The sequence below is a fragment of the Clarias gariepinus genome, chromosome 4, assembly GCF_024256425.1.
Source record: "Clarias gariepinus isolate MV-2021 ecotype Netherlands chromosome 4, CGAR_prim_01v2, whole genome shotgun sequence".
NCBI lineage: Eukaryota > Metazoa > Chordata > Actinopteri > Siluriformes > Clariidae > Clarias > Clarias gariepinus.
The window spans coordinates 31,351,054-31,375,440 of record NC_071103.1 but is presented as its reverse complement, the minus strand read 5'-3'; the positions used below and the strand labels follow the sequence as shown (position 1 = coordinate 31,375,440).

The 24,387-nt window shown below is 37.0% G+C and overlaps 2 protein-coding genes across 3 annotated transcripts in view; both read right to left on the bottom strand.

Annotated features, from left to right (window-relative positions):
• The window catches only part of reck (reversion-inducing-cysteine-rich protein with kazal motifs), a 65,466-nt gene extending 50,488 nt beyond the window's left edge, over positions 1-14,978 (bottom strand). Inside the window, exon 1 of the mRNA XM_053494475.1 lies at positions 14,751-14,978. Within this exon, the coding sequence (XP_053350450.1) occupies positions 14,751-14,820 (70 nt within the window). The 5' untranslated portion in view covers positions 14,821-14,978. The remainder of the gene's footprint in view (positions 1-14,750) is intronic.
• Positions 14,979-20,199: 5,221 nt separating this feature from the next.
• Positions 20,200-24,387, bottom strand: part of col15a1a (collagen, type XV, alpha 1a) — an 82,756-nt gene continuing 78,568 nt past the window's right edge. For both annotated transcript variants that reach the window (XM_053494114.1, XM_053494115.1), the window contains one exon: positions 20,200-21,165. In XM_053494114.1, coding sequence (XP_053350089.1) covers positions 20,907-21,165 — 259 coding nt within the window. In that variant the 3' untranslated portion in view covers positions 20,200-20,906. The remainder of the gene's footprint in view (positions 21,166-24,387) is intronic.

Sequence of the window (24,387 nt, the reverse complement as noted above, 5' to 3'; positions counted from 1 at the left end):
AAAGCTAGTGCATTATGCAGGATGTAAGATCCCTTGTTTAACACACCACGTAATGCCCTTAATCAGGGTCAGTAACATCCCTTAGAATAGGCAGGACCATCCCAGACGGATATTGTGATGTCAGATGCAAAAGGTTTCTGTTACATAAAAAGTAACACGCTTCTTTTACACAGAAAATGTATATAATATATCTGTGGGCTAGCTACTATCTATTTAAACCTCACATGACACACACATCACATGTCTCAAAATGTCTGTGCATGTTCAATTGTGGAGGTTAGATCACATCTCCGGCGTATGTGGTCACTGCGTCCCATAAGGTGTGACAGCAAGCATAAAAGGAGCAGCGATAAAGCTGGTACTCCTAAGAAGCGCCGAGCTATAACAAGAAAGACAGAAGTGAAAATAATTGAGAGAATGGAGCGAGGTGAAAAATGGCATACATTGCTTGCTCTTTTAACATGAATCGCTCAACCATCAGCACGATCATGAAACATGCTAGTTTTATACTAAATGCAATTCTCCAATCAGTGTGGTTAAACTGGCTAGGTCGAATATTTTAGAACCTGCTGATCTGGGATTTTCATGGCTAACAACTCCTAGCCAAATGTGTTACTATCCTAGTACCTAGACAATGTTTGTTAGACTTACGAACCAATTGGACTTAAAGACGAGCTCTCGGAACAGAACTCGTTCGTATGTTGGGGACTTGGTGTACTTTGCGTCATCATACTGTTTTCTGAATATTCAGGTACGATAGATGTGACAAGATCTCTTAAATCATAAGCATGCTGTGTATGTGTAGAAATGTGCAGGTTCAAGCAACTGTTGATTCGGCAATGCTGAAACTACTTTAGATAATAGCCTTGCTAAGATTCTTGTCAAGACTAATTACTTCCCAAAAAGAAACAAAAAATGTCTGGCACATTTACAGTATAGTGTTACCTACAGTAGTTCTGCAGAACAAGCGTTAGTCAAATCAGCCCTCAGTTCTGACAAATAGCAAATATTATCTGAGGCAAGCTTGCCTTATTTTCTCTAAGGTTAGGATTTGCATAGCTGAAGCTGGCTGCTGCTCACTGTAATTGGGAAATTTCTGCTTGAAGTACTTCTGCACTGTTAAGGGCAGCAGGGCAATCTGGGTTCTCTTTGTGGTCGCCGCCCAGCTCCTTTAACGAGCTGCCATTTTAATGACACAATTGAAGGTGCAGCAGAGCATTCAGGCCAAACTGCAGCTCCAGTCCTCTGCTCCGTCCACCCGTCTGCATCCTTTTGTTCTCCTGGCCCTTAGAGAAGGACGCTAGACATTCAGTCCTGGCCATACAAATTACAGTTGCTCTGGAAGTTGATAAAAGGCATAGCGAGAATTGCTTGTGCTAGCGGAGGTGTGTGTGTGTTTAAAAAAAAATATATAATGCTTAATAGTGCATGTATTATGAAAATCTAAAAGGAAGAGAAGAATTCTTCACCAAGAAAGAAAATGGCCTAATGTGTCTCTGTGTTTCTTACACACTCATCAGAATTTTCAGTGTCAGGCGTGCTTGTGGCTGCTAATGAGGAGGAGGACAGCAAAAAGGAACTTGTTATACTCGAATTTGTTGTTGCTATTGCTATGCAAATTTAGAATTCGTACATAAAAAATCTGAACTGAAATGTGAGGAATTACAGCATGATGTGTTCTAGTCGTACCATTTGTTTAACCAGGACTAGACAGAATATTCGCATGCGTGTACTGTAGGCACACTATACAGCCAAAAGTTTGTGGATTCCTCACCATCACACCCATATGTTCTTGTTGAACATTCCATTCCAGATTTAGTCCCCTTTTGCTGTTAAGCACCACGCTTCTGGGAAGGCGTTCCACTAGATTTTGGAGTGTGGCTGTGAGGATTTGCTTATTTACCCACAACAGCATTAGTGAGATCGAGCACTGATGTCGGGTGAGGAATCTTGGGTTGTATTTCAATTAACGCCAAATGTGTTCAGTGGGCTTGAGGTCAGGGCTGGAGGTAGGGACACTAAATTCTCCCACACCAGTACAGTCCTGCATTCATTGAGCTGGCTTTGTGCACTGTAGCATCATGATACTGGATTAGATGTAAACGCCTTATTTCCAGTCAAGGGAGATTATAGTACTACAACATACAAAGAAATCCAATGATTTAGGGGAAACAAACATATATGGGTGTGATGTTTATGTGTCCACATGTAGTGTAATGATGCACTGACTCACAAACAAAACAGAAAGTGATTCTTGAAAGTTTTTGACTTTTTTAAGTTCATTCCTTATTAATTAAAGGTCTGGTATTATGTAGTTATACTAATGCTAAGCTGTTTTACTTTAATACTAATAGACTTCAACCACCCCCACCCCTGTACCTAGGATAAGCAGTATAGAATATAAATTAATAAATAAACTTGTAAATGATCATCAAACAGGAACTTGCTTTTAGTGATATTTGTAAAGATACCATTAAAATTAGTCGAATAGTCTGACTGTTGAATTGACTGTTAGTCAATAGTCGAACACTTTAACAATAACCAGACTCATATTTACTTAACACTTTCGATGTTTAATCCAGTGTTTTCCCATGCACTGCTTTATTTATGGTGGCCTGCCACAGTATCCACACGGACATCCACATAATATATTTTTTTAATTTTTAAAAGAGTAAAGTCTTATTTAATTGTGTGCAGAGCATTGATGCAATCAGCCCCCCTTTTTCTCTCTCTCACACACACACACACACACTCACAAACAGACCCATCTGTGTATAGCCACACCCCTCAGTGCATACACATCAGCTGTGCATGTGAAGTTTTTGTGAAACTCTGTTTGGTTTGCTGAAATCGTTTAAGAACCACCTGTGATGAGTTTTGTGACAGAGCTCTCTGTGAAAATAAAGATGGAGGAAGGGGAAGGGGATTGTATGCAGGCCGACTTAATCCGGTATTCATGAGAAGGACTCTTCAAATAGATCATTGGTCGTGGATGTAAGGAGCCTGTCTAGTAAGGGTTGCTACACTAATGTAAGCTTACAGCTGGGCTGCCTGCAAAATAAAACTTAATTAATACATATTCGATTAATCAATTAACTATTAACATCATTCCTATTTACTTTAGAAAAAAAGATATTCTTGTGAATCAGGTGGTAGACACGGAGATCCTCCGAGACTGAGTATAGAGAGCTGGTAAAGCTGAAGGACACGCGAGAGCCTTGTAGACAGATGTTAAGCCTGAAGAGGGAGCTACTATAGGGCTCAGGTGAAAGAGAAGAGAGCAGGAAGTACATCTGGTATGCATCTGGAATGTTTAGGGGGGAAATTAGCTACAGAAAAAAGCTAAAGAATTTCTCAGAAATGACTATGTTGTGGGTATTAGTGTCAGATTTGTTTTTTGCACCATTCACTCTTCCTTTTCTTTTTATTAGAGGTGTTACTCACTTCCCTAATGGAATAGTCATCCAGTGACATATCCACCAATCTGAAATCAGCTCACTATGGTGAAAAACAGAAAGCCTATGGAATGTTAATAGCATTTCCATATATAGACCATGAGGTCAGAAAGGAAATGGTGTCATGTGCTTTAAAAATAATAACGCATAAATAAATGTGTTTAATAATAAATTGTTCAGAATAGTATTCAGTATTGTTCATTTGTTTTACAATACACTATACACAATGTTTCCCAAATGCTGTGTTACGATTCAGTGGTTGAATTATATTATATTATATTATTTTGGCCACTTTAATAGAAACACCTCTGTTTATTCATGCAATTCTCCAATCAGAGATAAAGTGGGCGGAGATATTGCTGTAGTATTGGGATAATAATGCAAAAAGGTAGTAGGTTTTATTGCAGAATTATATAATTGCAGTATAATATTGAAATGATGGCTTACAGGGTGGTGTGATGATGAAGCACAGCTCCAGGATACCCAGGGTCAGTCCTGAATTCAGGTGTGGTTAAACAGACAGGTCAGTTGTGTCTGTATGTGGTTAAAACTATTGTCTTATGTGTCTGTGTGGGGGTTCCTCTGGTTTTTTTCCACCTCTCAAAAACATACTGGTAGGTGAGCTAAAGTGGCCCATGTGTGAAGGTGTGTGTGTGTGTGTTTGTGCATGGCGCCGTGTTCTCACCCAGTATTCATGTTAAGAAGGATAAATGAATTAATAAATTAATGAATGAATAAATAAATAAATAAATATAACTGTTAGATGAGTTTAATTTCTTTATACACCAAAAAATAAATAAAGCAAGATTATCTAACAGAATGAGTTTTTTTTCGGATTCCTAGTTGGAAACGTGCCCTCAACAACTCTAAAGATAAACACTGATGTGTAAGCTGGCAGCATGGGGTCTGAGGTAATCCTTTCAAGCTGTTAAGACCCACACTGACACTTAGAGGGGGGTGATGGAGGACAATAGAGGAGTAGACGAGTGAAATGAGCAGAGTGATTGTGGGTGTGAGGCAGCTCGCTGTTAATGCAGTGAGACCATATTGCCTGTTGCTCTAATTGACAGTTAAATACAAGGAAAGTGAAAATCTGACATACGCTGACAAGAAATTAACGACAACTGACTGCTGATCATCTCTGTTAAACTCTTTTAGGGTACAAGTAATGTAGGAAGATTTTTATAAATGTTTTTTTTGCATTTTCTTAACTACATGCCACCCATCAGCACACAGGCACGTTTCTGATTAGTCTTTGATTAAAAGGCACAGCTTGCTCAAACTTTCCCATCATCTGCCCCTGCATGGAGCTTAAGCCACACCAAAGCTGCCAGGCTCCCTGTGATGCCCACATATGGGCAGTTATCAATCAGGTTGCATGACGCGTGCCTTCCTCGGTGTGAATGGGACATCTGCTATAGCCAAAGCATGCTGTTTCCTCCTGGTCTCTCTGAGCTGCTGCTACGAGGAAGAAAAGCCATTCCTCATCGTACCACTCAGTGGAAAACATCAGAGGGCCTGGCAATTAACAGATGGAGCCCGCATGTACACAATCATCAGACTAATGGAACAAGGAGAGCCATTAAAATTACAGAGTGGCTTCTGATAGTTTTTATAAAGTATACAGGCTCATGAATAAAAAAAATAAATAAAAAAAAGGTATTTTAGTCACAGGCATCAGGCTTCTTGAATAAAAAATTATAATAGACATTCTTTCAAAAACGAAAAAAGCTCGTGTTTTCCTCTTTTGCTTGTTTGTAATCATTTCTGTTGAATTCTAAAATTACGGAATGACCTTCTATGACTCTGATGTCTATGAGCTATTACAGCTATTACTGGGTAGTAGCACGAAGGGCAATACTACCAATATAGAAAATAGTGTGTGTGTGTGTGTGAGTTTTAATAATGAGAGCATGACGGCAAAAAGGGAGACCACATGTTGGATAAAAAAAAATATGTTGAATATTCTAGGTGCTACAAACAGATGGGAATATTTGAATCACCCAAATTGTATTCATGCATATTTTATTATATATTTTATGTAAACAAAGGTACGGTTTCAAAGCACACAGAGAACAACCAGAGAATTGTGTGACTTTCCGTCTATATCGCTTATCCTATGCAGGGACCTCGAGGGACACAGTTATGGGACACCAAGGGTCCAGGGTATGGGACACCAAGGATGGGGTGCCAGCCAATCAACGGGCACAAGTACACATACATTCATACACCCTCATCAAATACTATGGACAATTTACAAACACCAATCAGTCTACAACATGTTTTGTTATGTAGGAAAGCAAAGCAAACCCACAAAGCACACAAGAACATGTAAACTCCATGCGCGGACCTTCATGCTCCCCTAGTCAACCTACCGTTTTATTCTCGTTATCATTTTCATTTCCTGTTATCATTATTAAACCATATATATATATATATATATATATATATATATATATATATATATATATATATATATATGGTTTAATAATGATAACAGGAAATGAAAATGATAACCAGAATATATATATATATATATATATATATATATATATATACACGCACACACATCTACATGCCCTGCTTCCATGCTTTATTACGGGAATTTTTTTTTTTGTCCTGGAATGGTCAGACATGTCTGAAACAGACTCAACCCAGGGTTTTGGGAGGTGTACAGGGATTTTCTCCTGGCCTCTATGTATAGTCATTAACACCAGACCACATTATTCCTTGGTCACTTTCCACTGTTTTTACAGATGATTACAAAGGGCTTTTTTTTTCTTCTTGTGGACAGTACTTACATGGTTACGTTTCAGTGTGGAACCACAATGTTGGAATTTTTGGGTTGAATTTCTGGGTAGTAGCTGAAGAAGGGTGTGTACTGTAGATTCTCTGGCGGCTGACTCAGAACCTCGTTCCTAACCTAAGGTCGGAGTTAAACGTTCGGTCTTCTGGTGAGGGCATGTCATATCTAAAAGTCTGCCGTGTCGACTCCGGGCATGGTAATCCGAACAGTCAGTGCGGCGTTATAATAATATTCTGTGGTTGAGGTCCCACTGCTCAATGGCCTGAGGGAATTTTATTGCACATGAGCCCTGTGCGCTTTGTTCTGCTGGGCTTAATAAGAGGGTGTGACTACCAGGTCCTGGCTGTTTCTACTTCTGAGCCGGCTTGAGCTGGTCACGGTTCAGATGAGGCTCATGTAGGTTGAAACTGTTTTTTCCCACTTTCAATCATAGAAACCAGAGAGAGCTTGGCTAGTGCCAAAGCTGGGACCAAATGGATATTTACTGAGTGACAAACAAAGCCTGAAATAGAAAAGCTCTGCACAAGTGTTTTCTGCTGATGAAGAGTGGAATTACAAGACTTAAAGCATGGCTTGAATTTCCTGCCAGTGCACTTCCTGTTTGCATATTTTTTTTCCTTTTCCTTCTGATTTTCGGCTCTACGGACGCCTTTTTTTTCCACAGCTGGAGAAAAAAAAACGCACACCCGTCTTCCTGACTTCATACAGGAGGAATGGACAATAAGTGCTACAACCCAAGCATTCAATAGGCTTTTAGCTGCTCGCTGCTAGCTGAAATGACAATCACTGCACTTTCCCTCCCATCTTTAGTAGCTAAAGAGTCATAAAGATGTAGTTTGTTGAATGGTCAATTCTAGTCTGTTTTCACTCCTGCATTCCTGCTTGGCAGCTCAGCCGTTCAGCGAAAGGACAAATGAGGGGTCCAGGTCAAACTTGACTTCCTGTTCATCAATTAATCAACTCCTGACAAGAGCAAAACTGCTATCGCGCTGTAATAGCTTGTTCGTTTGTTGGAATGACTGGGAGGCGAGAAATAGGAAGAAATTTAAAACAGTCCTATCATCTGAAAACAGGATCGTGAACAAGACGTGTATGTCACAAGGTCAAGCTATTAGTGAACTGACCATGTATGCAGCTTGCCTTTAATAAATGGACAGACATACTCTGTGTTCTAAATGTTTGACAACCAGGGTGATAAAAGTTAGTGTCAAAGAAAAATATCCTATGCAATGTTAACGAAAAATTGAATTTTAATAAAAATACACAGGAATCTATGTTTCTATTAACACTGATTAGTGACTTTGGTAGGAATCCTACATAATACTCATCTTTTCTGACCTGTATAAGAATTTTTTTTTTTAAATCCCCTTTTTGTAGATAATGGCTGCTGCGAACCTTTTACACTCCAAATATTGCATGAGTGTCTTCTGCTGACATCAGATGCACACAATTTGATTAAAAAATAAAATCACAATTATTTTGACCTATGTCATGATTGCAATTAAAACTGCAATATTTAACTATTAAATGTACTATTTTGTATTTAAACATATTTACCCAGGCTAATAAATGATGTTTCAAATAAGCTCATTAAGAAGTTGTCCATTTATCACCATAAAAATACTAAAAAAAAAAAAAACAATAAATAAAAATATAATATTAAATAAAATATTGACAAATGCTACATAAATTCCAGACTATGCATATATTGCCTGTAATAAATTATAGCGTTTTGCAAATAAATAATTGCACAGATCCATAGTGCAATTTTAGATTTTTATGTGCCTTGCTTGTTGCCATGTTGATATCCAGATGCAGTTATATCACTGGTGGTAAGTGGCTTAGCGCTGTCGCCTCGCACCTCAAGTGCTGAGGTTCGAATTTCACCTCCGGTCTTAATGCATGGAGTTTGTCTGAATCTTGTTGTAGGTTGATTGTTTTGTTTGTTTAATTGCCTGTAGTGTGTCTTTGTGTATTTCAAGAGGGTGAGATTTTCAGAAATGTATATTCTCCTTACAGATAGAAAGCTGTGTCACTGAAATAGATCCTCAAGGTCACTATTTAAAAAAAATTCCTTTTTTCTCCATGGTAATTTTTTTGCATTTTGACTTGATTAATAAAGCAACAGATGTTGCAGCTCAGTATAGTGTATGGCATTGACTTTTCCGATGCTCAGATTTTTGTAACTTGCATTTTTAAAGTTAAAAATGAAAGAACAGCATGGAAAGCCCCACACGCTACAGAGATATTGTAAACGGCTACTGTATTATCTTCTCAGAGGTTAAGCCACAAAATACGAAGTGAACTATTTAATTTGAGTCTTTCAATAAGACACAGTGGCTACAAAAATACATCTGTTTGCATGAAGCAGAGACTACACAATCCAAGCAGGGACCAATTTTTGAATTGTACGACTGACCTGCTGTCAATGAGCAAATACACACTAACTTTAAAAGGATATCTGGTAAACATCATGTCCAAGGTCAGCTCAGAGAAGATCTAAAGAGCAGAAGCTAACGAAGAAATTCCAAACATGGCCAACACATGCCAGTTACCCGCATTAGACCCCGTCCTAAACTGCATCAGGAATCACTTCCTTTCTTAAGACCCTAATATGGACTGATGTGATGGAGGCTGAGAGTGAGCTCAAGCATCTGGCATCTAAAAAAGTGCAATCCCAACATTTGAAAAACAAATTCTGAATGTTTCTTCAAGGAAAGTTCCATATCAGTATCATAAATACATCTGGAAATATTTTATACATTGAAGATAATATTTACATACATTAAAGCCATGGCATCCTCGTGGCGCACGCACCATGTAGGTGAAGATGGCAAAAAGATGTGCGCTGTACAGTTACACATGTGTACTCCAGGTGTTTACAATGTATATGGTGTTATTCAAGCTTTGAAGCGCTCACTTTTATTCAGCAGATGTCAAGGACCGGCCAGTTCTCATCGAAACCAGGAGAACACTGTTTCAGATTCAATAACAAGACATCAGAAAAGACACATTATAGACATGTCATCCTCTGAAGCCACAATGATGCCAGTCAAAGGACACAATGAATGAAACAGCTTGCGTGTATTTAGATAAAGAGCGTGACTGCTGGACTTGCTCAACAGATCGGCTGGCAGGGGATCAAACGCGAGAAGCGTCCAACCCTGTTACGTAATAGCGCCTCCTAATCCTGACAAGCTGAGGGACCATGTCTAAACATCTATCACGTAATAACAAATGCATAAATGACAGGAAAATAAGTGGGGCTATAATACCTTATAATAGACTAGTGAATCCTTTCAGCCTCTCTCAGTATAATTCTCAGCGAAGCTGGCTAAAAGTAACCAGGCTACATTACCACTGCACGAGATATGCAGAGCAATGTACTGAAAAACCAAACCATGTGACTTTATCAAGAGCCACAGGGCAAAAAGCATGGACTGTAAATGAATAATGTAACTTAGATACTGTATATCAATATAACCAGAAAAACATTGCAGCTCAAGGCCGTAGACTGCACTAATTTGTTCACACACAACAAAAAGTGGAGCAATACACTCGACTATAATTAGTGGGTAATATTTTCCCTTAGACTGTATGTAAGAGAGGAAAAAATAAAATAAAAGTAAGTGTAGTGTATGTTTTTCAGGGTCAAGCAAGAAACAGACAAAGAGAGTGAAAGAGAAAACAAACATTGCCAGGACCTATTGAAGGCCCCACACTACACCCAGGTTTGTATTTGATTGAAACTATGCTTGCACATTAAAGATGGGGGAAAATTATTCAGTTATCAATTATGAATCTTTTGTGTAGCAATTCATTTATAACCACACCGACTCCAAAATCGATTTAAGCTACGGCATAAGAATGTTTGCTCAAGGCTAAAATGTCGCAATAATTTTGCCTCAGCATATGAAGCATTTTCGGCAAATGAACCGAGCCCAATCAAACTGGCTAAGCTTGAAGACCGGCCAGGAGCTGTTCAAATCTTGTTTGCAACAGTAGAAATCCAAGTAAAGCTTAAAGTTTACATACTTTTTTGTGTTTTTTTTTGCATGTTTTGCAAGATTTAGTAAAGAAATAGAACCATGGGTCTCAAGAATGTCACGAAGGACGGTAGCAAGAAGAAAAGGTAGCCGCTCTTAGTTTTGTTTTTAATGCAGCCTATGCCAAGAGGAATCATAAATGGATGTTACGTGAGGTTTGATGTCTGTTTCTTTTAAATTTTACTTAATTTTAATATCTTTTCTAAATGTTTTGATTGTTTTTATATACAAAAATATGATTATAGTGGTAGAAACTGGTAATATTTTTGGTGACTGGAACGGATTATCTGCACTTGCATTATTTCCTATGGGAAAATGCATTTAACAATGCAAAACTGTCACCTTAAGTATTCGAACGGATTTAATTCGCTCATGTACCACTGCATATGCATTTAAAGTGGTAAAATGTTGCAGTTCCTCTATTAACCTATAGGTGGTGAATTGTAAACTATTCACACTGACAGGAAGCACATTATCTGATAACTTGTTTAAAATTGTAACAAAACGAAAAAAAAATTACTATAGCATCTGGATATTTATAAAACCATAATACCTAAAGATGAGCAGTATTATTGTGAAAATATTGCAGTTGGAAGTCCCTGGTGATACCCATTCCTAATGCACATTCTGTGCACAAGATAGCAGCTGTAGTGCGCATGCAAAAAATTTGTCCCAATGTAAAATAATGCCTTATACTTTAACAAAAGACATGTGTGGATAGGAGGGGTGGCATACTCTAAAATACTATCAATGATCCTATCAATAAAATAAGTGAGCTTTATGTATGCAGAAGAGAGCAGATAGCGTTTAAGGATAAAGTGTGTAACACTGCCCTGTGATGAAGCATGAATACCAGTCTAAAAAGATGCAACTAGCTGACTTCACATAAGAAACACACATATCTTAGTCTGATGTTGAATTATAGGGGAGGACTGAGTGTGTGTGGAAGTAAAGAAAAGAACAACAAAAAACATTTGTTTTGCATGTTAAAGGGACATTTAAAGTTTTTTTTTAAAGTCTTTAATCAAATCTCAGGTGCATAAAAGCATGTTACGGAAGGCCTCAGTTGTTTTAAATTTTCCTGTTCTGCACACCGACTATGAAGTTTGTCACCCGAAACATGAGTACAATGTAAGTAATCAGGGTCAAAATCCACAACCCTTTTTTTCGTAGAAAAAGGCTTTCCAATCTTCTGATTATATTATATTAGTACATTATATCGTTCTGGTTGTATTATATTGATATCTAAAAGATACCAACTCGATTAAGCTCAGTGGGATGGCAGAGCTTCATATGAGTCCCTGTTGAACTTTGGATCGCTTTTTTTTTTTTTTGCACAAAACAAAAGGTGTGAAATTTGGCCCCGATTACACTGTGCTTACATCCTCGGTGATGACCTTCATAGTTGTTTGCAGAGGACAAAAATTTTTAACAACCCAGGCCTATTGTAATGTATTTATATGCACATCAATTTAGATTTAAGACAGACTTGAAAAAACTTAAACTGTCCACTGAAGCTTCTGAGTCTTCAAGATAGTACAGTATGTGATCTGAGATGACACCATGTCACTGGCATCAAGTATAACAATGGTATTTGTTCATTACTACCATTCGATTCTGCTATTAGTTTTAGTGTAGCTGCAGAAAAACATAACTTCTGCTCATTTAAGCAAATTTTAAATTTGCCTTTATTGCTTATATCATAAAAATATTGCTTATTTATGAGCAGTACCTTGCAAATTGCAATCTTACACTAAAAATGTTGAGTGCTGAGCATTGAGAAACTCTAATTTCCTACATCACTTTAAAATTTTCCACTAAATCAAGTTTTACAATACATAAAGCAATTTTCTCATGCATGGCACTTAATTTCCCTAAACAGTATAAAGAAGCCTTCCTTTTAAAATTTGATTTCATATGCATTATGTACATAAGGGCTACTATGCACGGGTATGTTCAAATCTGATGTACTGTAGGTGTTTTCTGTTAAAAAAAAAAAGCTATGTTCATTTGGAGTCACATCTATAATAGTTCTGTATATGTGTTATATGTACAGAAATATGCTATGTTTTAGTATGCTTCTGTAATTTTTCTGACACATATGTGCACAGCTTTGTATCGATATTGGGTGTGTGCAGGCAGTGAGACAGTCTGCAGGTCAATATGAGATCAGATTTCACATCCATAATGATGGAATTAAGCTTATCCATTATTTAGGAAGAGGGTATTAAAAAGAGAGAGAATGAGAGAGGGAGAGAGAGAGAGAGAGAGAGAGAGACAAAGAAAAAGGCAAACATAGATAAGCGAAGATGTGGAACAAAAGGGTGTGCTTTTTTTTCTTTTTTTTTACCTTTCTTCATGAAAATATTCCAGAAGACCCTTTTCCCAGTCTTATTATTTTTTACTTTCCAGAACATCACTGCATAAATCAAAACAAGCATAAAACGATTGACTGATTAAGAAAGAAATATTTACGCACAATCACGTCTCAAATCTTACTTTGACAACTGAATATAAACTTTTGTTTTATTACACATTTTCTCAGGTTTGGAAAGTGTCTTCAAATTGCATTATTCAGAAACCCCAGACCTGCTTAAGAGCCCTTCGATTCTGTAAACCTACGTACATCATTTTAGCTGAAGTGCTCAAGCCATGAGCTGTATGAAGAACTAAAGCTGTTTAGTAAAGGGCGCCTCTCAGTGCCACCTCTCCCCACCCCCTCGTGTTCTGCACCTCATTTGAAGGAAGCCTAAATCGGTTACAGATGCTGGCTTGGGGAAAAAGGGAAAAAAAGGAGAGAACTTCAAATAGGTACAACATGAAAAGCTACTTGACCAGACAGATGTTAGTGAAAACCTCTGGACAGCTTGGTGTTGAAAAGTCTGACATTTGGAGGAAAAAAACAAAACATGTCCACTTTATAAGTTATATGTATAGGATTGATATCAGTAGAGTTCGCAGTATTGAAATGTCACAACACTAAAGATAGGGGATAAAGCTTCCTAAACACTGGCACACAAGTTTGACCTACAATCAGATGTGGTCTTATGAAGTTAAAGGTCACCTAGTAGTGAATTCCAAGCGAATCCCAGGTGACCTAAGAGTTTAGGAGGAATTTAAAGATAATGGCAAAGGCTTCTACAAGCCTTTGATTTAAATAATTGAATTAAAAATGTGTGGCTCTCAAGCAGGGATTAAGGATAACAACCTGCCAAATTGCCGTTTGCTTCACAGCAGCATGCAAAACAAACACAAACAAGGAGGCCAAATGGTGAAGTGAGCAAAATGTCAAGTGACTCCAGCATCAGGGTGAGACTCTTCAGTGTCCCAGAAATACAAACAACCAGGACTTTCCCTCGTCTTTTGGTACCTTTAAGAGTCCAACTTGTGCATGTTAAAACACAATAGCATAATTTTAAACATCCTCAGTACTCAAGACAATGTAACGATATGTTTAAATCGCTTGAGTCACCCAATGCTGCCTTCACGTGTTTCCCGTATTCCCCGGTTTCCCACTTGTAATACAAACTACGGTTCATACGTTCAAAATACACGTCCAAGATTACTTAGCTATATAGAACTAAAGCACTTTTGGCATCTTTCTAACATGTTGCAATATTATATAAATATATACATAATGCAAACATAGGTGTGGGCTTAAACCACTATCAAATCACTAACTATATACTACAACTACTATTTCTTTAGCCTATATAAAATTATTATTATTTCAAATAGTCTACACAGCTTGAGTGACAAATGATAAACCTAGGAGTCTTAAATATATATGAAGATCCGCAATGATGTGTAAATACGACTTGAATCGACGTTATTCTTCGCTTTTTAGACCGGAAACTCAGATTCACAATAATTCCGACGGCACTTGAAGGCAGCATTAGCATTATTGTTACAGAGTATTACAGGCTTTGAAGACTTTTATCTGGCCGAGTATGTTTTAAATGTGACACAATAACAAGAAGAAGAAGAGGTTTCTCAAACCTTTTAGGCGTTATCGTGTTAGTTTAAGGGTTGGTAATAGGAATGAGACTGTAGTGTGTGCTGCTGGACTTTTTGACTGAGTTGTCAGCTCAATGTGTGTGTGTGTGTGCGGAATTGCTCGGAGAAATGACGACGGAATAACGGGCACCGGCCATAAAAACTCCGCCATCATGCAATTTAATAAAGACATATTTCATATTTGTTTTGTTTTACATTTGTTACATATGTAACAATGACACAAACAACTGATGTGTAAGATGCACAAAGTTGCCAAGTTTAAACTGAAAAGTAAAGATGAAAGATTTCCCGAACGGAAACTACTGTTACTCCACAAAGCGCTTCTCTGTTACAGTTGCAGGAGTGTTGATCAGCACTGCTCCTTCACGCAAAGTGACAAAAACACAACTTTTATGCCGTGCAAAAGAGTAAATGAACCAGACTTACCCTGAGTATAAACGAAAGCGCAGAAGTTGCAGGCGAGAAGCAAAATGATTATCTGACAACACACACGCATCTTATTGAAGTCCTAAAGTGCATGGTGAAGTCAAACGCAAACGAGACGCTGGCGGTGTGACCAGCTCCATGAGAACATCATCTCCCCCGGGCAGATAACTCTACATCAGCGTGTTTGCGGCTTTTTCTTCCGTGCTCTCCACACACACACACACACGCTCACACGCCTACAAAAGATGGGCTGGCCCGGAGTGCGCATGCGCATTGGTAGGAGTACTTACAGGGCGCAACAGAAGGAGATAGTATCATACTGACCAAAGCAAAAATATTAATAATGCATTGTTTGGTACTGTAGTATACTGTCTGTGACACAAGTTCGGGGATACTATATATATATATAGTATGAATAATAGTTTTCCATTATACTGAACTTCCAGCTTCCTAACACACAGTATGAATGCAGATTTACATTTACATTTAGTCATTTGGCAGACGCTCTTATCCAGAGCAACTTACATTTTTATCTCATTACACATCTGACCAGTTGAGGGTTAAGGGCCTTGCTCAAGGGCCCAACAGTGGCAACTTAGTGGTTGTGGGGTTTGAACCTGGGATCTTCCGAACCGTAGGCCAATGCCTTAACCACTGAGCTACCCCTGACCCAGATCAATCCCTGCTATCACCTGTTATTACCCAAATGAGGATGGGTTTCCTGTTAAGTCTGGTTCTTCTCAAAGTTTCTTCTTATTGCCATGTCAGAGAGTTTTTCCTTGCCACTGTCACCCACACCTTGCTCTTCAGGAACAGTCAGAAAATTATGATTTCCACATTTCCTTACACATTTCATGATCACTTCCTTGTTTTTTTGGATTCTGTTTAAATACTTTTTAGGTTCAATTGTTAAATCTGCTATATAACTAAAGCTGAATTTAATTAAATTGACCTGAAAAGTTTAACATACATTATATAAATGAAGGTATTATGCCAAACATGTTAATTATTGATTTCCAGTGTTTCAATCAGTCACCTTATCCCAGTGATATCCCTGTATCCAACTTTGTGCCAACAGTTTGGGGAAGGCCCTTTACTATTCCAACCTGACTGTGCCCCAGTGCATAAAGCAAGGACAATGAAGATATGGTTTGATGTGGAAGAACTTAACTAGCTTGCACCTTTGGGATGAACTGGAACAGAGATTGCGAGCCAGGCCTTCTTGTCCAACATCAGTGCTTGACCTCATAAATGCTCACACAATGAATGGCCAGGAATTCCCACAGGAACACTTCAAAATCTTGTGGACAGCCTTCCAAGAAGAGTAGAAGCTGTTAGAGCTGCAAAAGGCGAACCTACTCTGTACTAAAGTATATGTATTTAGATACAATGTCAGTCCAGATTTGGTCAAATACTTTTGTCCATACAGAGTAGTGTTTAATAATGTAGTTTACTTTTTGTGTTGCAACAAAATTGACAGAAAAAGGATCACGTTCTTTATACTAATACTGCATATGTAGTCACAAAAAATACTTAGAATTTCACTTATTGTAATTTACTGACCCCTAAATTTGTGTACTGTATGTTTTTCCAACATTTACTTAGACAAAGCATTAATAGTTGGAGACTTAATATTCAGATTAAATATAAAATATATAATCTTATATCCACAGTGTGGAATTATTTCTGATTATCCTTTTAATCTTCTTACAATGTTACTTAGTCAGACTATATCCACGTTGCTGCACTACCACATTAAACTTTTATTCAAGTCATATAGTTTTATGAATAATTTCACCTACCAACTATGATTGGATGAATATCTGACCCTTACAAAACTTGATCAGGCAACTGAGTGCACTACAGATAAGGTAGTTTTACTAAAAAGGGAAATAATTCATGAGAATAGTTTACTATACAAATTAACTGGGGAAGGAAACCACATGCACATCAATAAGAGAGAGAGCGACTGACTTCATGAATTTTTTATTGACAATATAACTATATTAGAACAGTGATTCAAATGCTTTACAGTTAAAATGTCTCAGGATGGCCTTTAAAAGACCTTGGTAAGTCTTTCATTAAACACTTATGTAGATATGATTACAAAGATAGCCTTCTTTAATGTCAGAAATATTGATATGATAAGAACCAGAACCATAACATCACCCATATCTTATTCACATTGAATTGTCTCCAAGTAAAATTCCACCTTGAATTTAAATAAAATACTACTATTTATCAATAAATTACTGAATGGTCTTGCTCTAAAGTACCTACTGTACGTGATTTGTCGGTAATTTATTATCAACCATGCCTACTTTGTTTAAAAGATGAAGACTTTTTTGTTGGTACCTCATAAAATAAAGACTACAGCAGGTTTTGATGAACTGAGATGCTTCAATGCTGTCTTTTCCCTTTTTTTTACATGTCCACTTCTGGTTGAAGTCCTCATCACATTGAGATCACTTATTATTATTATTATTATTATTATTAACTCACGATACCCAGTGGGTAGCATTTGTCTGCTCAATGGTGCCTGGCAGCCACTTTAAGCTTGACCAGCATAAAGAGATTTAACCTTTTGGTATCTGAAGCTATCATGTCATATAAAATCTATGTGAATGCTAAAAAAATATTTTGTAGTATAATATCTATTATATGTTACACAGATTATTGAAAACATTAGGAGTGACAGTGATTATTGCTTGAATTTAAGTGTTCAAAAAATATAATACAACATTTAATGATCTGTTTTTAGTTGTGCAGTTGAATCTCATGTCCTGTGAAGCAAATAATGTTGTTCTATTCTTTGATTGAAGAACTTTTTCTGAACTTAAATTCAATAAACACTCTAGGTCCAATACACACAATAAGCCTTATGTTCCAGGCAGTTCATCGCATAGTGCCCAAGGCTATCCTGTGACATTTCCATGACCGGTTCTGATCCTCTGGCTCACAGAGCTTATTTGCTGATGTTCTTGCAAACAAGATTAGAAACTCATGTTCTCATTCCTCTATCCTTCTCAATAACTGCTATACAAGATAAATGTAAACTGCACATACTGTAGATTACAAGAAGTTGATGAGAAGTGTTGTAAAAATTTACAACATGCTTTTTGAATCAGCTTTGAGAGTATACATAAATGCTTTAAATAACGTTGAGCCTCAGAGTCTGTACAGCAGTAAGGATGATGACAGACCAACTAGACTATCATATTTTAAGGTTCAGGATTTATTAGACACACAGTCTTTATTTCATATGTACAAGCTGGGATTAAATGAAAATCTCAAAAGTGTGACGTACTATATGGAGTATATAGAAGTAGTATATGCTTGTGCCATCAGGGAAGAAAAACTTCATAGATGTGACAACCTGGTGATTCAGTACATTAAGGTCATAAGCTGACTTAATTTTATTGGCAAATACACTGAATGTTGGCATATTTTAAGAATGAAATTGTTCCATCAGAATAGGAAATATACTGTACTTTAGAATCACATTTTAATGTACTGTGGGCTTACATTAAATTGTTTTAATGTCACAGATTTTTATTTGTCAGTAAATCACTATATTTGGGCAGAATGTAATTACAAGCAGATAATTATGGCATTTCTAACCTGGGTAACAGAAACCCCAACTACATAAAACACTGTTTTTAAGTCTCAGAATAAGACTGAACAAAAAATAACCAATGCACATTTAATCTAATTAAACGCAAATGTCATACGGACCCACCTACATTAGGGCACTGTGCTGTCACATCCTGTGTAGTGTTCTAATTACAGCTTATAACCACAATTTTTGTTGTGGCTCTGAACCATTTCCAACTTGAAAGACAGGAAAGAAGCTCAGGAAGCAGCACTAATTCCTCAATGTGGCTTACATATGTAGAGGCGCTCACCCTCAGTAGACCTGGGTCCACCACCAATATAGAGTTTGGACTATATTTAGAGAGAGGAAACCTCACATATAAGAGTCAAGCGTATCCCTCATTAGACTTTAATGAGCCTGAGGCAGCTGCCTAATCACAGAGTAGGGAACTAATGAAAGGAGAGGAGTCCCCTTCTGATGGAGTTTAAATGTCACCCTCACTTTGAGAGGAAGGGATTTCACACTGCAGTCTTCCCTTGTCCCTTATTAGGCATGCCTTCGAATGTGCAAAAGGGATAATCACTGGCACATACAACCTGGTGAACTGAATGTTTAACTCATATTTATCTAATTAAATGTTGTACATGTAGCATATAAACTTTGGAGCACGGTATTGCTTGTAATAGAAAGATTGTTGGTACAGGGTGTTCAAGTCAAACTGGGATTTTTGATTGTGCAAAATAACAAAGCACAATTATGAGAGGTCTATATTTCTCTATATAATCCTCTGCAACATTAATGCACTTTATCGTAGTGTTTCACTAGTGCTTGGATACCATTAAAGTATAAAAAATTCTCTGTATGCTGGAGCCTGATCTGACTGCCTGCTTCACGTCTGAAACGCTGGCCTCCCGGGAGTTGCTTAAATGGCCCAAACATGTGGACTGGGCTTAGAGTAAAGTCAGGACTGTACAGTGGATGTGGCATTAACTCCTAGCCGAGTTCCTGTAATGTGCAAGTGGTGTTGGTGAATGATTGTGTGTACAGGTCCCACAGACAACTCATCCCCCAATAACTGTAACACTGGCTGTGTTAAAGCAATAAAAAGTTTACTCTCTTAAATATCTCTTTAAAAAAAAGCATATAGTGATTAATACATGTGAATAGTGACTGTGTGCTTCCTGAAATTATTGTTGTAGTGGATTAATTTTTAAATAGCAAAACTGCTCTAAGAACATGAAAGGCTAGCACAAGACAGATGAGGTAAGAGAATGATGAGACAGTTGAAAGAGATTGGAATTTTTGTGGGCAATGTGATGCTTGTTGGCAGGTGATATAAGAGTGCAGCAATGCCAGCCTGAGGTAAACCTCACAACCTCACCAGAATGCCCTTACAAACAGCCATACAGTATACGGTACAAAACCAACCCATATTCTTCCGCCAACAAGAGGCACTGCCACGACTCTCTGTTCCATCCTGTGTTAAGGAGGTTTAAACTTGCCTATAAATTGGCAAAGCAATTGAGTAAAATATTGATAGTAATCTATTGTAAGAGTTAACATTAGTTTAAGGTGAATTTATAAAGGCAGAGGCTCAACACCAACGTCACTTGAGACTGACAGAGACAGCCTCATATAACGGAACCATTTCTCATTTACAGATACTAAGATTGAAAATGGAAACTTACTGGAACCATTATAAACTTTCAAATCGGCACATTTAATACATATCTAAATGTATTTTGCAACAAATGCATAGTAAATTTTGTGTGGAAATATTGAAACTTTTTTTTTCCATTACAGTGTGCTATCAGGCTGATTCTTTTTTATTTTTTACACATGACAGAAAAGATATTTGGAAAAGAGATTTTATTCATTAAGCACCTGTGAAAATGAAGAATACTTCCTACTTCTTACCACCATTGTTCAAATTGTTGGCCTAAAAACTGAAACAAAAGAAAAAAATGACTTGATCACTCTCTGGAAAAAAATGTATCTGCAGTCACATTTCCAGAAACTACAAATATGGATCTAATTTTATCAACAGAGATATTGTAGAAATGTATCTTTCATAAATGCGGCAAGAAACAGGAGTAGATTTCAGCTGAACAACTGAAACTATAAATTACATATTTATCCTCAATCTTTTGACATATTTAGATTATGTGCAGTCAGGTATAAATAAAACACTGGAATTAAATTAAATACTGACACATCTTTTGCTACTCAAAATAAAAAGCTGATGTGAAGTAAAAAAAAAAGACATCTATGAATTTCCAAAAACTGAAAAATGAAAATACAGTGCATCAAAAATGACTTGTAGGGACCGGAAGGCCTGATGTGTCCCTCTGCTTAAACATCGTGATCATGCAGCTTTACATTGTGAGAGAAATGGCTTTTTTAAATATTTTTTTTTACAAAATGTCCATGTGCTCAAAACCTGAGAATGGCTCTCACTGATGGTTCTTTAGCTTCTTAATGACATGGCCTTTCATCAACCTATAGATATAACACCTCTGGAATGTTGATGTGTTGATGGCAGAGGTTTTATGATGTAGACATTAGTATCTGTAATGCCAGCGTCTGTGCGGATATTGTGCCCGTTTAAGTTCTTCGATGGTGTTGTGGTCTGGGTTGGTCTCGATGCACAAAACGACAAACTGGTTGGAACAGCTACGGGTTTGCTGATTCAGCAGGCCACTGTAGAGGAAAGAAGCCTGGCCTGTAATGGCCATGTCACCAGCTCTCCAGGACTCGCAGTTCTTATCATCCAGGCGCCTTCCCCTCTCTGAGGACCCATGCCATATGGCCTTCTGTGGCCTGCAGGAGGTAATGCAAGGAATAACAAATAGATCAGTGAGAAAGAGAAAGACATGTGACGCATCACATCAAAAAGGTATAAAGTTACATTTTGCGTGATTTGAATCGTGCATATTTTCTGGTTCAATGAGCTCCATTTTGATACCAAAGGGTTTATTACTATATCATGTCAGGTTTCTGAGATATGGCCAGAGTGAGTTTGTTTGTGAGGAGGGCCTCTGAATTAATTTTTTTTAAAATACTTACCTCTCTATCTCTCTCTCTTTCTCTCAAAAAAAAACTTCTTTAGCAAAAAAAGCATGTTTTTTTTAATCACAACTGGAGTGATAGCATTCATTAAAGTGCTTTAAAACAATGTTTAGGATTAAAAGGTTGAAGGATTAGAAAGATAATGTATTTATCAACCAATTTCTTCATTTCCTCTATTGGTCATATTTAATTTCTTCCATTGATCTCTATTGGTGATAGCCCAAAACTAACCTGTGTGACTCAATATCTGACTTGATACAGTAGGTCGTGTCAAACATATGAATAGCAATTTAGAAAGAGACATCACATTTGCACAAGTATGACAAAGTGGGTGTGGCTTAAAGTAGTAACCCTGCAATACTATCCAATAATACTGGAAGACATTGGAAAAAGTCAAAACTGTGGAATGACATCACTATTAGCATCTGACTGACAGTTTTTCAATATCAGCTACTTCACTTGAATTCAGAACTAGTCTCAACTGTCTCCAGCTCAAACATGTTTTATTTCTGTATATGTGTACCTGTTTTATTTTCCAATGAATTTAAACAAAATAGTGACGAAGTACAAACCACTGCGATTCTAACCAGGTAGTTACAAGGGATGCTGTAAATGCATCAGGCAGCATTACATATTCACTTTTACTGAGTCTGGTTTTAATTTCCCCAATGAGCTTCATATCTGACATTAAAGCAGAACCTTCCTGCTCATGTGCCTGTTTGTGCATCCCATGGGATTCCATTAGTTTCATTTAAATGCCCTGTGAACTTTTCTGCCAAACTTTCTAAAAGCACATTTGTAGCTGTATGCATTTCTATCATAATCTTATTTGCTAATGCAGAGAAAACACAATAATATTACTCTATAATTAATCATATATATTTTCTTTTCTTTTTTACATCTGTGGGTGAAAAAATTAAAATAATTGTTTTATAAAAAAACTAAAAAAAAAATTGAAATACAGCTTCACTCAACTCCTAAGGTCTTAAATGTATGGAGAAAGAAAGATTTGCATAAGACAAAAAAATCAAACACTGATAAATAAATAAATAAAAAAAAAATCAATAAAAATTTTAAGGCTTATAAATGTATCATGCCTGGACAAAAACTTTTATAGGCATAGTTGACTTTTGTGACTTTGTGACTATATACTCTCTGAAATGTGCAGCTGTAAAATCTAACTCTGAGACTAAACAGGCACAAGCAAATACGTGCACAGTTCCAAAATATACGAAAAAGAAAAAAAACTTAGTTGAACTCTAATCTAGGTCTCTAAATTAGATTTTAAAATTTGAAGTCATAAATCATCTGGTTTTCATGACTGAACTAAATGTCACAAGTTGATTTGCCATGTTTTCCATGCACAACATTCAAAGTGTATAATCTAGTATAACAACATAGTTATTATTGCCCCCTTGTGGCCAAAGGTTTTGTTAAACTCATCAATCAAATTCAGAAGCTCTGGCCAGTGGGCTGGTAATGTTGCCAAAAACATTGGAGTGAAACCAATGACTGGCCAAGGAAAGCAGCTGGCTCATCAATACACAAGCAGTAAAATACCCCGAGTTTGAAATCCGTCCATTACTTAATATATGTTCTGTACACTTATTGTATGGTAATATTTTGTGGGGAGGTCTGTTGGCATGATGCATAAAAACACTGTCTAGACATCTGTCTGTCTTCCATGATCTATCTATCATAACCCAATGTTCCCAATAGAAAAAAATCCTATTTCCTGCTAATACACCACACGGCCAGACCTCTTATGCCAGGGTACCAAAACAGAAGCTGTCACATCACCTAAAACATCAGGTTTAACAAACAGCTGTAAAAAGAAGATTTACTAGCCACAATTGCAGCTCCTCTGTCACAGCAGCCATGGATGCATGGTACGAGTAACTATATTTACTGCTCATGGGTATAAATAAATGTAAACAGAGAACGAACTGACAAATCGAGCTGTAAAAATACACTCATGGAAAAATGGGTAAGTGCGGCCCAAGCTTGTGGCTGGGCAAGCCATATATATATTTTTTCATTTAGGGGGAACGCTCCGGAACTGCAATAGATGAGTCCTAAAAATGGCATCATGATTACTGTGGGTATATAACTGAATGCCATTATTGGTATATCTATATGTTTAGTACACCATATAATTTTGTGTGTGTGTATATATAATTTTTTTTTTTCAACCAAATGATATGTTTATTATGAATAATGTGTTCATATATTTTTTTGGTTATGTCCCTAATGCTTAATAAGATACAAACAGAAGGTTCACATTTTGGGAATGTAAATAGGTTTGTACAGTACCAGGCAACAGTTTGAACACTCCATCTTATTTAATGAGGTTTCATAAGGGCTTTAATCTAATGTGCTGTTAATTGGTGATTTTTGGTAACGCAATTTAATAAATACCATGCCGTACAAGCAGGTTACTCCAGTTATGATAAAAATACATGCATGCTTTCGCTGTAACCCTGCACTGTGGGAGAAGTTAGTTTTAGTGGTACAGTATTGGGAAATCCTCGTGTCACAATGAGGCTGAAGATTCCCTCTTTCTTATTAAATCATGGAATTTAAATATTTTAACAATATGATTTCAATTGAGTTTTGCGAGGCCCCCTCAAAAACAAATTCGCACTGTTCATATCAAAACACTAGGACTTGCTACAGTGACAAACTTGATATCAAAATGCAGCTTACTGAACCAGGAATCTGAACTCAAATTATCCAAAATGCAACTTTATACCCAATTTGGTGGGCCAGGTCACATACAGTACGTAGCACTCTTATTTAAAAAAATATATATATATAGAAATAAAATAAAAAATGTATATTTAAAATTATTGAAAAAGATCTAAAGCACAATACAACAGATCCGTCTGTTCACAATAAAAAGACCATTTTACTTTTACAATTCTGTACAAGCTGAATTGCTTAGCCTTCTCTTTTTTATAATTCTTATTTCTT